Raw genomic sequence first — 14,080 nt, forward strand, 5'->3', positions numbered from 1 at the left:
TGTCATGAAGTAGAGGGACTACGATGTTCGACGATACACTCTGAATACTTTTTAATATCATGCTCATTTTCCGGTAGATTTTAGAAATGAGGAGGGCTATCCTTGCTTTCTTTGGTACTTGAACCTTGATAGACCTACATGACCTATTAAACAAGCTGCGAGTTTGGGATTTTTCCTTCTCCTCATCCCATATCTGATCACCGATCTAATTCTGCCCATTCTCCTTACCATAGCCACTAACTCAGTTTTGGCCCTTGTCACAGTACAGACAAATCCTTTTGTTCTTGTATTATTTCCCAGTTACTTTGCAAGTGCCTCATGGATAAAGATCAGCTTTTATCTATCTTTGCTGTCTCCAGGAAGCCAGCACAAGGCCATATAGAAAGGGGAAGAAAATCAATGTCTATTGATTTCTTGTTGATATTTTCTGTTCTTCTTTTGTTTTTAGAGTCTGAAGTGAAGATATTTTGCTCTAAAAACATACTGGGCATCCTCGGCTTCTCCTGTGTCATCGCTGTGGTAGCACTGCTCGCTCTGGGGCTGACCCAGAACAAACCACTGCCAGAAAATGTTAAGGTAACTCAAACCCCTGAGTGTGTGTGTGTGTGTGTGTGTGTGCACGCACATGTGTTTGAGGGGCCCTGGGTGGGGCAGAGGGAAAATGAGGTTATGGTAAGTCAGAGCATACAGTAGAAGTTGCGGCTCTGGAAGCCCAGGAGCAAGTCAGTCTCCGTGGGACCAGGCAAGTAAGATGGCAGCGGATGCTCATGCTGAAGGAAAGAACGCCTTGAATCAATTAGTGGTGGGAAGATGATTGTCTTTGATTGTTCAGCAAATTGATTATATCAATATTCTAATAGAGACAAATGCTTTTATTCACCACATCCAGATCTGTGATATACTGTGCTGGAATTCTACGATCTAGTGCTATCTCTGCTTCTTACTCACTGTTTCATTGTGGAAACAGTGAACTCTTTGTTTATTGAACACTGCATTCTTTGTTCTTTTTACTCCATTATTATTTTATTTATTTATTTTTTGGCTGTGTTGGGTCTTCATTGCTGCACGCAGGCTTTCTCTACTTGTGGTGAGTGGGGGCTACTCTTAGTTGCGGTGCGCGGGCTTCTCATAGTGGTGGCTTCTCTTGTTGTGGAGCATGGGCTCTAGGCACGTGGGCTTCAGTAGTTGTGGCAGTCAGGCTCAGTAGTTGGGGCGCGCGGGTTCTAGAGTACAGGCTCAGTAGTTGTGGCACACGGGCTTAGTTGCTCCACAGAATGTGGGATCATCCGGGATCAGGGCTCAAACCCATGTCCCCTGTGTTGGCAGGCGGATTCTTAACCACTGCGCCACAAGGGAAGTCCCCTTACTCTGTTATTATCACTATCACCAAAGTTATAAAATTTATTAGACAGCTCTGTATAAAGCACTTTGGGAGACAAAGATTGTGGAGAAGACTTGTTCCTCATCTCCAAAATATTAAATAAATCAATTTTAAAATCAACTTAAAAAAGACCCCAGAGAACGCATACATGTATCAAATATAGTAATTTGAAATGAATTAATGGATGAACAGACTTCTTGTGAAATTTCCACATTTGAAGAGCTAGTTAGTATCATTAAAAATAATTAGGGTCATTAACTCTGCTGTGATTTATTTCTGCTTCCTTTCAAATTCATCAAAGTAGAATTTCAGAGACATGGATAGCTCACTAATACCTTGTAATATGGTCATCATTTTATTTAATCCATTAATTTAGAAACATATGGTAAGTTTAAATTTGTATTGCAAATACACCAATGTTAAACCTTCATTTGAATTATAATAAATAAATCTCCAAGGGCCAAGAGACCAATATGCTAATGAAGGCATATGTACATGTGGGCAGTGACATATCCAGAAGTTAACTTGACTACGGAGGCCCTGGAATACATATACAGAAGTATATATTTTTTTGCATTTGAAGATACCAAACTGTGAGCCTGGAAAAATGGATGCATATGCCAGGCCTCTGAAACTATTGCCAACCACCCAAACCATTTGCTATATAGCAGAGGCCTGGATATTACATTGGCATCCGTTTGCCACACAGATTCAACCCAGTGGGGCTGTGCACAGCAGTCCCTTTGTCGGCACAGAAGGCTGATACTGTCTCATTGTCAATGGTCTCTTGCCTTTTAATATTGAGTGCTACTGGCTCTCCTGGCAAAACTTCACTCACAACTGAAGGCTCATGACATCTTGGTTTTGCTATTTGTTTACCAGCTCCAAAAGTACATGATTGCCTTCTTGATTTGACCTTTTTATATGTTCATTATTGCATCACTGGAGAGGGAGACTGCCTAGGAGGCAAAATCCACGACAGACTTAGGCTCTGTGTTCTCGGTGAATACTCGTGGTCGTGGATGACCTTCCGTCATTCATGATGTTTGTCTTGAAGACTGCCGTGATTCTGTGTTATTGTGTTTGCCTGGAAAAACGGAGCAAGGTCTTTGGCATCTGAAGTGTATCTTTATAGCAATGTCACTGGCTTGATCCCACTAGGACCCTCTGAAGAGCCGTGGAGAAAGCACTTCAGAATGATCTACCCTAGGGATTTATCTCCTGGTTCTCATCCCCTGTTGGTCAAGGGTCGTCCCAGAGGTTGTTAACTCCTGGGCACTTCCAGTTTTGCACGTGTCAGAAGGGCTATGTGGGTACCACAGGTGACCTACTAGGTGGTAGGAGAGAAGATCCTGAGAAGAAATAGAGAGATGAGAAGGTACAGGTGGAGCTGGAGTAAGAGGTTGGTCAAGGACATGTGAAGTGGCCACAAGAGGTATGTGAAGCATCACTATACCTATTGCTTTTTGTGGGGGGAGAGAGTCGTTTGTACAAACAGTTTCAGAACAATAGAGACATATTAATACAGAGGTAGGTGCAGTGCTATGGCAGCCCAGAGGAAGGAGTCACCAATTGTGCCTGGTCACATGAAGACTTCATGGAGGCGGCAGCCTTGGGGCCAAGTAATAAGGAACACTAAGGAGTTTCCCAGGAGGTGAGGTAGGACGTGTTCTTTACAAAGACCATACCATGTGTTACAGAGCAGCAGCCTAAATTAGCAAGTGATCTTGGGGAATCACCAGCAGTTCAGTATGGCTAGAATATTAAATATGGGGCAGGAAGGAATGGTGGGAGAGGAGACTTGAGTCTGAGCTTAGTTTGCCTAGCTCAGGAGTGGACGTCTCATCCATTCAACTCTAGTAGTGCTCAAGATTGGCTCCATATTAAAAGCACCTGGGAAGCTTTTTAAAAATACTCATGTCTGGGCCCTACTCTGGGTCAATTAAATCAGAATCTTTGGGGTGAAGCCCAGGCACTGCGATTTAAAAGCTTCCCAGGTGATTCTAATGAGCAGTCATGCTTGCCAACCACTGCTTCGAAGGTTTCAAACAGGAAGGTTATGCCCAGATGGTGTTTCCAAGATTCCTCTTGGCTGGAGAGCAGATTAGAGGAGGAAAGACCAGTTAGGATGTTCCTGACATTGTGTAGACAAGGCAGTTGAGCCTGGAACTAAGACATTGTCTGTGGAATTAAGGCATTAAGGAGATAATGTGAGAGACACTTAGGTTGACCAGATCTTAGTGATTAGATTTAGAGGACCTTTTAGGATAAAGATGGAACACGTTGGGATGTAATGTTGAGAACAATGTCTGCATGCTTCTGTTTAAAGAGGGTGGTGGCCATAAGCCCCTCTATGGAAAGACTTTCAGCTGTCTCTCTACCCACTGCCTCTGATTCTTCATCCCTGTCTTATTGCAGGGATAATTATTGTCTGCTCAGAGTGTGACACAACATGGGCCATGGGTTCATACTGCCTGGGTTTAAACCTCAGCTCTGCTCTTACAGTCACAGGACATAACTTCTCTGAGCCCCAGTTTCTCCATTTGTAAGACAGAACTGATAATTGATATCTAATAAATTACTGTAGGAATGAAGTGGGATAAAGTAAATGCAGTGTGAAGTATGGAATAGGATGCTGGCCCATTGCAGGTACTCAGTGGTTGGTAGCTCATGTGTTATCATTATCATCTTTGTAGCCTATCTGTCTGGTGACAAATCGCCACTTATCTTTTTCCCTGCCTCTTCCCATCTGACTTGCCCTCTTCTAGCCCAGTTCTGGTCAGCCCTCCAGTCCTGAAGATCCAGTCTTGTCGTCTTCCTGCCTGGTCCAGTCTGGGTTCAGCCTTGCTGGGGAGGTGGTGGCCTCATGCCTGGGCCACATCTGGCAAAACACATGAAGTCTTTATTGTACTGATGAGTCTGCTTGCCCAGCTACCCAGCTTGTAAGCATATTGAGGACAAGGACTGGGTTTCATTTGTCTTTGCCTATTTTTTAATACTCTTTCACTCAATTTATTCATTTAATAAATAGTCATTGACCGTCTACTCTGCTTTAGGCCCTAGGGATACAGCACTGAGCAAGACTGGCAAAGTCCTGACCCTCATGAAGGTTATAGTCTAGTGGAGGAGATAATCATTAACCAGATAGTCACAAAATAAATGTTAAATTATGACAGCACAGCCTCTGACTTGGGTGGCTGCCTCATAGAAGTTCGCTGACTCAGTGAGTAGAGTGAGCATCCTGAACAGGTTAAACTGCTGCCTCCTTGGCTGTGAAGAGCGTGTGAAGAAGGACTAGCCCGACAGCAGGATCTGTCAGCCTCTGCCTCAGGCTCCCCTGTGGATGCTGGCTCCCCGTTCTCACTCCCAGAGCATACCCAGTTCAAACCTCCAGGTTGTAGAACCTGGGGATCTACACAGGTAACAGGCGTCCTGGGCTGTTCTCATGACATTGAAGTCTGGGAACTACTGCCATGTAGATACGCAATGACCACGTTGCAGAAACAAACAAACAGGGCTTAATGAACTGAAGAATAATGAGCTGTACCTGTGTCCCCTGGGAAAGTGCCTTTGTCCTGGTGGACTTGGCGGGGAGGTAGAGTTGAGGTCTGCTTGGTTTACCACTTCCTTAATTGCTGGTTTGTCACTGGCAGTTAGCGAGTTGTCAGATATTCCTTTAGCACAAACATTGTACATTCTGGCACACACAGAACCCCGCAGGTTTCTCTCGAAGGCACCAAACTGATCCAGTCCCAAACCACGTGCCTTAATTAAAACCTGCCACTTCTGTGGAATGCTGGCCAGGGACCAGACAGCTTTGATTTCAATCCCAGATCTGCCATTTGCCAGCTCTGAGACTTTGGGCAAGTGTATTCTCTCTACACCTGTTTCCTTATGTGTTACATGGAGATGGTACCTACTTGGAGGATGGTTGTGAGGATTAAATGGAATAATATCATACCACTGACTCACTTACCAGAGTGCCCAGCACATCAGAAGCCCTCAGTGGAGACCAGCTGTCAACAATTCTTTGGGGGAGATGAGTTCTAGGAAAGGCCCTTAGCTGTTGGTGTGTTGTGGTCACTGAGCTGGGTGCTCCCAGGATTTCCAACTGCTGCTAAGGGAAAGTGGCCTGTCCCCAGGCATCTGCTTTTGTCACCGGGAACTGAAGTGCTGTTCTTAGATGAGTGCTTGTGACTTTATCTTTTTATGGAGAATTTGGAAGAATTTACCTCAATTTTCAACCTCAAATACTCTTGGAAAATATATTATTTTTACTCCAGTGGACTTTAAAAAAACAACAACTGGAGATGAGTGGTGGTGATGGTTACACAACAATTTGAAAGTACTTAATGCTACACTGTACACTTAAAAATAGTAAAAATGGTCAATTTTATATTCAGTGTATTTTACCACAATTAAAAAAATAAAAACAACAAACAACAACAAAATTGAAGTTTGTATTAAAGGTCTAGAAACTCCAACTGAAGAAAAAAGAAAGGAGGAAAATGGTCTCTGTTTCCAGGCCCTGCCAGCATCACTGTAGCTAATGGAGACCTGAGTTGTTTATAGAGTACTAAAGTCACATTCAAAAGGACAGGCTTTGTTTATTCAAAAGGGCTAACTGAGGCAGACTGATGAGGTTGCTGAAGTTGCTGTTAAAGCTACAGGGACACCAGAGGGCAGGAAGCAGAAGCAAGTAGAACTACAATCCTGCAGCCTGTGGAGCAAAAACCACATTCACAGAAAGACAGACAAGATGAAAAGGCAGAGGGCTATGTGCCAGATGAAGGAACAAGATAAAACCCCAGAAAAACAACTAAATGAAGTGGAGATTGTCAACCTTCCAGAAAAAGAATTCAGAATAACGATAGTGAAGATGATCCAGGACCTTGGAAAAAGAATGGAGGCAAAGACCAAGAAGATGCAAGAAATGTTCAACAAAGACCTAGAAGAATTAAAGAACAAACAAACAGAGATGAACGATACAATAACTGAAATGAAAAATACACTAGAAGGAATCAACAGCAGAATAACTGAGGCAGAAGAACGGATAAGTGACCTGGAAGACAGAATGGTGGAATTCACTGCTGTGGAACAGAATAAAGAAAAAAGAATGAAAAGAAATGAAGACAGCCTAAGAGACCTCTGGGACAACATTAAACGCAACAACATTTGCATTATAGGGGTCCCAGAAGGAGAAAAGAGAAAGGGCCAGAGAAAATATTTGAAGAGATTATAGTTGAAAACTTCCCTAACGTGGAAAGGAAATAGCCACCCAAGTCCAGGAAGTGCAGCGAGTCCCATACAGGGTAAACCTAAGGAGAAACATGCTGAGACACATGGTAATCAAACTGGCAAAAATTAAAGAGAAAGAAAAATTATTGAAAGCAGCAAGGGAAAAACGACAAATAACATACAAGGAAACTCCCATAAGGTTAACAGCTGATTTCTCAGCAGAAACTCTACAAGCCAGAAGGGAGTGGCATGATATACTTAAAGTGATGAAAGGGAAGAACCTGCAACCAAGATTACTCTACCCGGCAAGGATCTCATTCAGATTCGATGCAGAAATCAAAAGCTTTACAGACAAGCAAAAGGTAAGAGAATTCAGCACCACCAAACCAGCTCTACAACAAATGCTAAAGGACCTTCTCTAAGTGGGAAACACAAGAGAAGACAAGGACCTACAAAAACAAACCCAAAACAATTAAGAAAATGGTCATAGGAACATACATATCGATAATTACCTTAAACGTGAATGGATTAAATGCTCCAACCAAAAGACACAGGCTTGCTGAATGGATACAAAATCAAGACCCATATATATGCTGTCTACAAGAGACCCACTTCAGACCAAGGGACACATACAGACTGAAAGAGAGGGGATGGACAAAGATATTGCATGCAAATGGTAATCAAAAGAAAGCTGGAGTAGCAATACTCATATCAGACAAAATAGACTTTAAAATAAAGAATGTTACAAGAGGATCAGGGGCCGGAGACCTACGGGAACAACGGCCCGGGACCCGTGCTGCCCCCACCCCTCCTGAGCAGGCGCCCCCATGGCCCGACCCCACTGATTCCTTCACGCGGCCATGCTCCCGCGGCCCCTGCGGCTGTTTTGGGACACGAGCCCCCCCGGGGGAGTCGTGCTGAGCAGCTTACGGAGTCGAGACCCCGAAGAGGGTGGGGGCACAGGTGGCCGGGGGGCAGGAGGAGGAGGAGGAAGACGACGAGGCCCCTGTGTCTGTCTGGGACGAGGAGGAGGATGGTGTCACCTTTACTGTCACAAGTCGCCAGTATCGGCCTGTTGATCCCTTGGCCCTGAGGCCTCCCCCGCGTTCCTCTCGGAGCCTCCGAGCTGGCACTCTGGAGGCCCTGGTCCAACACCTGCTGGACGCCTGGACATCAAGGACTGACGTGACCTTCACAGCAGCCTTCCTGGCTACTCACCGGGCCTTCACCTCCACGCCTGCCCTGCTAGGGCTTATGGCTGACAGGCTGGAAGCCCTTGAATCTCATCCTACTGATTAGCTAGAGAGGACAAAAGGGGTAGCCATCTCTGTACTGTCAACCTGGCTGGCCTCTCACCCTGAAGATTTTGGTTCTGAGGTCAAGGGTCAGATTGACCGGCTTGAGAGCTTCTTGCTTCGGACAGGGTATGCAGCAGGGGAGGGTGCTGGGGGGGCAGCGCTGACCTCATCCGCAACCTCCGGTCCTGGGTGGACCCCCAGACCCCCGAACTTCCTAAGCCCCTGGCCCTCACCGGCGATCCCCCTGCTAACCCCACGGATGTCCTGGTGTTCCTCGCTGACCACTTGGCCAAACAGCTGACCCTGCTAGATGCGGAGCTATTTCTCTATCTGGTCCCCTCTCAGTGCCTGGGGGGTCTGTGGGGTCACAGAGACCGGCCAGGACATTCCCACCTCTGCCCATCTGTCCGGGCTCCTGTCATACAGTTCAACAAGGTGGCAGGGGCAGTGGTCAGCTCTGTCCTGGGGGCTACCTCAACCATAGAGGGGCCTGAGGAGGTGACCATACAGCCACTCCGTCCACCCCAGAGGGCCCGGATGCTGGAGAAGTGGATCCGTGTGGCAGAGGAGTGCCGTCTGCTCCGAAACTTCTCTTCAGTGTATGCTGTGGTGTCGGCCCTACAATCCAGCCCCATCCACAGGCTTCGGGCAGCCTGGGAGGAAGCAGCCAGGGACAGCCTCAGAGTCTTTTCCAGCCTCTGCCAGATTTTCTCCAAGGAGGATAATTATTCCCAGAGCCGGGAGCTCCTCCTGCAGGAGGTGAAGCTGTAGCCTTCTCTGGAGCCAAATTCCAAGAAGTCCCCGAGGTCTCGCTCCCAGGCTGGGGGTGTGGTCCCATACCTTGGCACCTTCTTGAAGGACCTTGTGATGCTGGACGCAGCCTCCAAGGATGAGCTGGAGAATGGATACATCAATTTTGACAAGTGGAGGAAGGAGTTTGCTGTCCTTTCTGAGCTGAGGCAGCTCCAGAACAAATGTCGTGGCTATGACCTCCGACCTGACCCCGATATCCAGCGGTGGCTACAGGGGCTCCGGCCACTGACAGAGGCCCAGAGCCATCAAGTGTCCTGTGAGGTGGAGCCATCCAGTACCAGTGACCCTCCTGCCCTGCGGGTGCTTCGGCCTACGCTGGTCATCTCGCAGTGGACAGAGGTGCTGGGTTCTGTTGGAGGTCCCACACCCCTTGTCTCCTGGGACTGTCCCAGTGTGGTGGCAGAGGAGGTGCCTGGAATCCCCACTCCACTGCTGACCCGGCTGGCCCAGCACATGAAGTGGCCGTCTGTCTCATCTCTGCTCCGCCCTGGAAAGCACTCCAGCCCTGCAGAGTCCCGCTGACCCCAGCCACCTCTCTCCCCCAACTTCCTTCCTGAAGCCTTCTCGAGGTCACTGCTGCGCAGCCTCCTGTGGCTCCCCACTCAGTGGGGGTGCAGAAGGGGCCTCCAGGGGGGCTGGATATGGGGGAGGGGGGCCTGGGCCACGGGCTTCTGATTACCGCATCATCCAAGTCCAGACGGAGCTGGGGGAAGACGGCAGTGTCTACAAGACCATCTTGGTGACAAGCCAGGACAAGGCTCCAAGTGTCATCAGTCATGTCCTTAAGAAAAACAATCATGATTCTGCGGTGGCTTCAGAGTATGAGCTAGTGCAGCTGCTCCCAGGGGAGCGAGAGCTGACTATCCCCGCCTCGGCTAACGTCTTCTATGCTATGGATGGAGCTTCACTCGATTTCCTCCTGCAGCAGCGGTGACGGCCCTCCACTGCTATAATGGGCCATGCCAGTGGCCCTTCTGCCTCGGGAACTCCCCCAAGTGAGGGAGGAGAGGGTTCTTTTCCCAAGATCAAGGCCACAGGGAGGAAGATTGCCCAAGCACTGTTCTGAGGAGGAAGCCCTGTTGGCTCCTAGAACTCATGGTGGCCGTGCCAGATGTGGGGAGCCATCCTGAATGGGAACTGGTAATCTTGGTACCCAAGACGGATACCTGTGTATAGCTTCCCACTTTCCATGAATGCAGCACACAGCTAGTGCTGGAAAAAGGATCCATTTCTGATTCCTGGCCACATCCTAGCATGCTAAGGGCCAAGGAAAGGCCTGGAAGTAGGGGGAAAGAAAAGGCCTGGAAGTAGGGGGAAAGTAAAAGCCTAGAGGCTCTGCACCCCAGGGGAAGGGAATGGTAAAAAAAGATTCTAGTAGGGGTTTCTCTTCCTACTCTGGGTGTTCCTGTCACTGTGACAACACTAATAAACCAAAACACTACCTGAACTCTAAAAGAAAATGTTACAAGAGACAAGGAAGGACACTACATAATGATCAAGGGATCAATCCAAGAGGAAGATATAACAATTATAAATATATATGCACCCAACATAGGAGCACCTCAATAAATAAGGCAAATGCTAACAGCTATAAAAGGGGAAATTGACAGTAACACAATAATAGTGGGGGACTTTAACACCTCACTTACACCAATGGACAGATCATCCAAAATGAAAATAAATAAGGAAACAGAAGATTTAAATGACACAATAGACCAGATAGATTTAAATGATATTTATAGGACATTCCATCTGAAAACAGCAGATTACACTTTCTTCTCAGGTGTGCATGGAACGTTCTCCAGGATAGATCACATCGTGGGTAACAAATCAAGCCTCAGTAAATTTAAGAAAACTGAAATCATATCAAGCACCTTTTCTGACCACAATGCTATGAGATTAGAAATGAATTACAGGGAAAAAAATGTAAAAAACACAAACACATGGAGGCTAAACCATACGTTACTAAATAACCAAGAGATCACCGAAGAAATCAAAGAGGAAATCAAAAAATACCTAGAGACAAATGACAATGAAAACACAATGATCCAAAACCTATGGGATGCAGCAAAAAAAAAAAAAAAAAAAAAAGTAGTTCTAAGAGGGAAGTTTATAGCTATACAAGCCTACCTCAAGAAACAAGAAAAGTCTCAAATAAACAATCTAACCTTACACCTAAAGGAACTAGAAAAAGAAGAACAAACAAAACCGAAAGTTAGCAGAAGGAAAGAAATCATAAAGATCAGAGCAGAAATAAATGAAATAGAAACAAAGAAAACAATAGCAAAGATCAATAAAACTAAAAACTGGATCTTTGAGAAGATAAACAAAATTGGTAAACCATTAGCCAGATTCATCAAGAAAAAGAGGGAGAGGACTCAAATCAATAAAATTAGAAATGAAAAAGGAGAAGTTACAACAGACACCACAGAAATACAAAGCATCCTAAGAGACTGCTACAAGCAACTCTATGCCAATAAAATGGACAACCTGGAAGAAATGGACAAATTCTTAGAAAGGTATAGCCTTCCAAGACTGAACCAGGAAGAAATAGAAAATATGAACAGACCAATCACAAGTAATGAAATTGAAACTGTGATTAAAAAATTCTTCCAACAAACAAAGTCCAGGACCAGATGGCTTCACAGGGAATTCTATCAAACATTTAGAGAATAGCTAACACCCATCCTTCTCAAACTCTTCCAAAAAAATTGCAGAGGAAGGAACACTCCCAAACTAATTCTATGAGGCCACCATCACCCTGATACCAAAACCAGGCAAAGATACTACAAAAAAAGAAAATTACAAACCAATATCACTGATGAATATAGATGCAAAAATTCTCAACAAAATACTAGCAAACAGAATCCAACAGCACCTTAAAAGGATCATACACCATGATCATGTGGGTTTTATCTCAGGGATGCAAGGATTCTTCAATATATGCAAATCAATCAATGTGATACACCATATTAACAAATTGAAGAAGAAAAACCATATGATCATCTCAATAGATGCAGAAAAAGCTTTTGACAAAATTCAACACCCATTTATGATAAAAACTCTCCAGAAAGTGGGCATAGAGGGAACCTACTTCAACATAATAAAGGCCATATACGACAAACCCACCACAAACATCATTCTCAATGGTTTTTCCTCTAAGATCAGGAACAAGACAAGAATGTCCACTCTCACCACTATTATTCAACACAGTTTTGGAAGTCCTAGCCATGGCAATCAGAGAAGAAAAAGAAATAAAAGGAATACAATTTGGAAAAGAAGAAGTAAAACTGTCACTGTTTGGAGATTACATGATACTATACATAGAGAATCCTAAAAATGCCAGCAGAAAACTACTAGAGCTAATCCATGAATTTGGTAAAGTTGCAGGATACAAAATTCATGCACAGAAATCTCTTGCATTCCTGTACACTAATGATGAAAAATCTGAAAGAGAAATTAAGGAAACACTCCCATTTACCACTGCAACAAAAAGAATAAAATACCTAGTAATAAACCTACCTAAGGAGACAAAAGACCTGTATGCAGAAAACTATAAGACACTGATGAAAGAAATTAAAGATGATACCAACAGATGGAGAGATAGACCATGTTCTTGGATTGGAAGAATCAATATTGTGAAAATGACTATACTACCCAAAGCAATCTACAGATTCAATGCAATCCCTATCAAATTGCCAATGGCATTTTTTCCGGAACTAGAACAGAAAAATCTTAAAATTTGTATGGAGACAATACAGACGCCGAATAGTCAAAGCAGTCTTGAGGGAAAAAAACGGAGCTGGAGGAATCAGACGCCCTGACTTCAGACTATACTACAAAGCTACAGTAATCAAGACAATAAGGTACTGGCACAAAAACAGAAACATAGATCAATGGAACAAGATAGAAAGCCCAGAGGTAAACCCACGCACCTATGGTCAACTAATCTATGACAAAGGAGGCAAGAATGTACAATGGAGAAAAGACAGTCTCTTCAATAAGTGGTGCTGGGAAAACTGGACAGCTACATGTAAACGAATGAAATTAGAACACTCCCTCACACCATACACAAAAATAAACTCGAAATGGATTCGAGACCTAAATGTAAGGCCAAACACTCTAATACTCTTAGAGGAAAACATAGGAAGAACACTCTTTGACATAAATCACAGCAAGATCTTTTTGATCCACCTCCTAGAGTAATGGAAATAAAACCAAAAATAAACAAATAGGACCTAATTAAACTTCAAAGCTTTTGCACAGCAAAGGAAACCATAAAGAGATGGTAAGACAACCCTCAGAATGGGACAAAATATTTGCAAATGAATCAACAGACAAAGGATTAACCTCCAAAACATATAAACAGCTCATGCAGCTCAATATTAAAGAAACAAACAACCCAATCCAAAAATGGGCAGAAGACCTGAATAGACATTTCTCCAAAGAAGACATACTGCTGGCCAAGAAGCACATGAAAAGCTACTCAACATCACTAATTACTGGAGAAATGCAAATCAAAACCACAATGAGTTATCACCTCACACCAGTTAGAATGGGCATCATCAGAAAATCTATAAACATCAAATGCTGGAGAGGGTGTGGAGAAAAGGGAACCCTCTTGCACTGTTGGTGGGAATGTAAATTGATACAGCCACTATGGAGAACAGTATGGAAGTTCCTTAAAAAACTAAAAATAGAATTACCATATGATCCAGCAATCCCACTACTGGGCATATACCCAGAGAAAACCATAATTCAAAAAGACACATGCACCCCAGTGTTCATTGCAGCACTATTTACAATAGCCAGGTCATGGAAGCAACCTAAATGCCCATCGACAGACGAATGGATAAAGAAGATGTGGTACATATATACAATGGAATACTTCTCAGCCATAAAAAGGCATGAAATTGGGTCATTTGTTGAGACGTGGATGGATCTAGAGACTGTCATAGAGAGTGAAGTAAGTCAGAAAGAGCAAAACAATTATCGTATATTAATGCACGTATGTGGAACTTAGAAAAGTGGTAGAGATGAACTGGTTTGCAGGGCGGAATTTGAGACACAGATGTAGAGAACAAACGCATGGACACCAAGCGGGGAAAGCCGCCGCAGGGGGTGGGGATGGTGGTGTGATGAACTGGGCGATTGGGATTGACGTGTATACACTGATGTGTATAAATTTGATTAAAAAAAAAAAAAAAAGCTACAGGGACTTTTAAGAAAGATTCTAAAGGACCGGTATGTCTGAAGAGACCAAAAGAAGTTAATTCACACCGTTGCCCATGTTACCTGGCTTCTGGTGTTTTTGTTGCAGGGAAGGGGTGGAACTCAGCCCCATGGCACT

The 14,080-nt window shown here is 44.4% G+C and overlaps 1 protein-coding gene and 1 pseudogene across 11 annotated transcripts in view; both read left to right on the plus strand.

Annotated features, from left to right (window-relative positions):
* ENTPD1 (ectonucleoside triphosphate diphosphohydrolase 1) overlaps positions 1-14,080 on the plus strand; it is a 124,940-nt gene that overhangs the window by 78,374 nt on the left and 32,486 nt on the right. For all 11 annotated transcript variants that reach the window (XM_032607362.1, XM_032607366.1, XM_032607370.1 and 8 more), the window contains one exon: positions 449-576. In XM_032607362.1, the coding sequence (XP_032463253.1) occupies positions 449-576 (128 nt within the window). Of the gene's footprint in view, positions 1-448; positions 577-14,080 lie in introns of those variants that run through there.
* LOC116741210 lies at positions 7,315-10,238 on the plus strand (annotated as a pseudogene).

The sequence above is a fragment of the Phocoena sinus genome, chromosome 16 (assembly GCF_008692025.1).
Source record: "Phocoena sinus isolate mPhoSin1 chromosome 16, mPhoSin1.pri, whole genome shotgun sequence".
In the NCBI taxonomy this organism is placed as follows: domain Eukaryota; kingdom Metazoa; phylum Chordata; class Mammalia; order Artiodactyla; family Phocoenidae; genus Phocoena; species Phocoena sinus.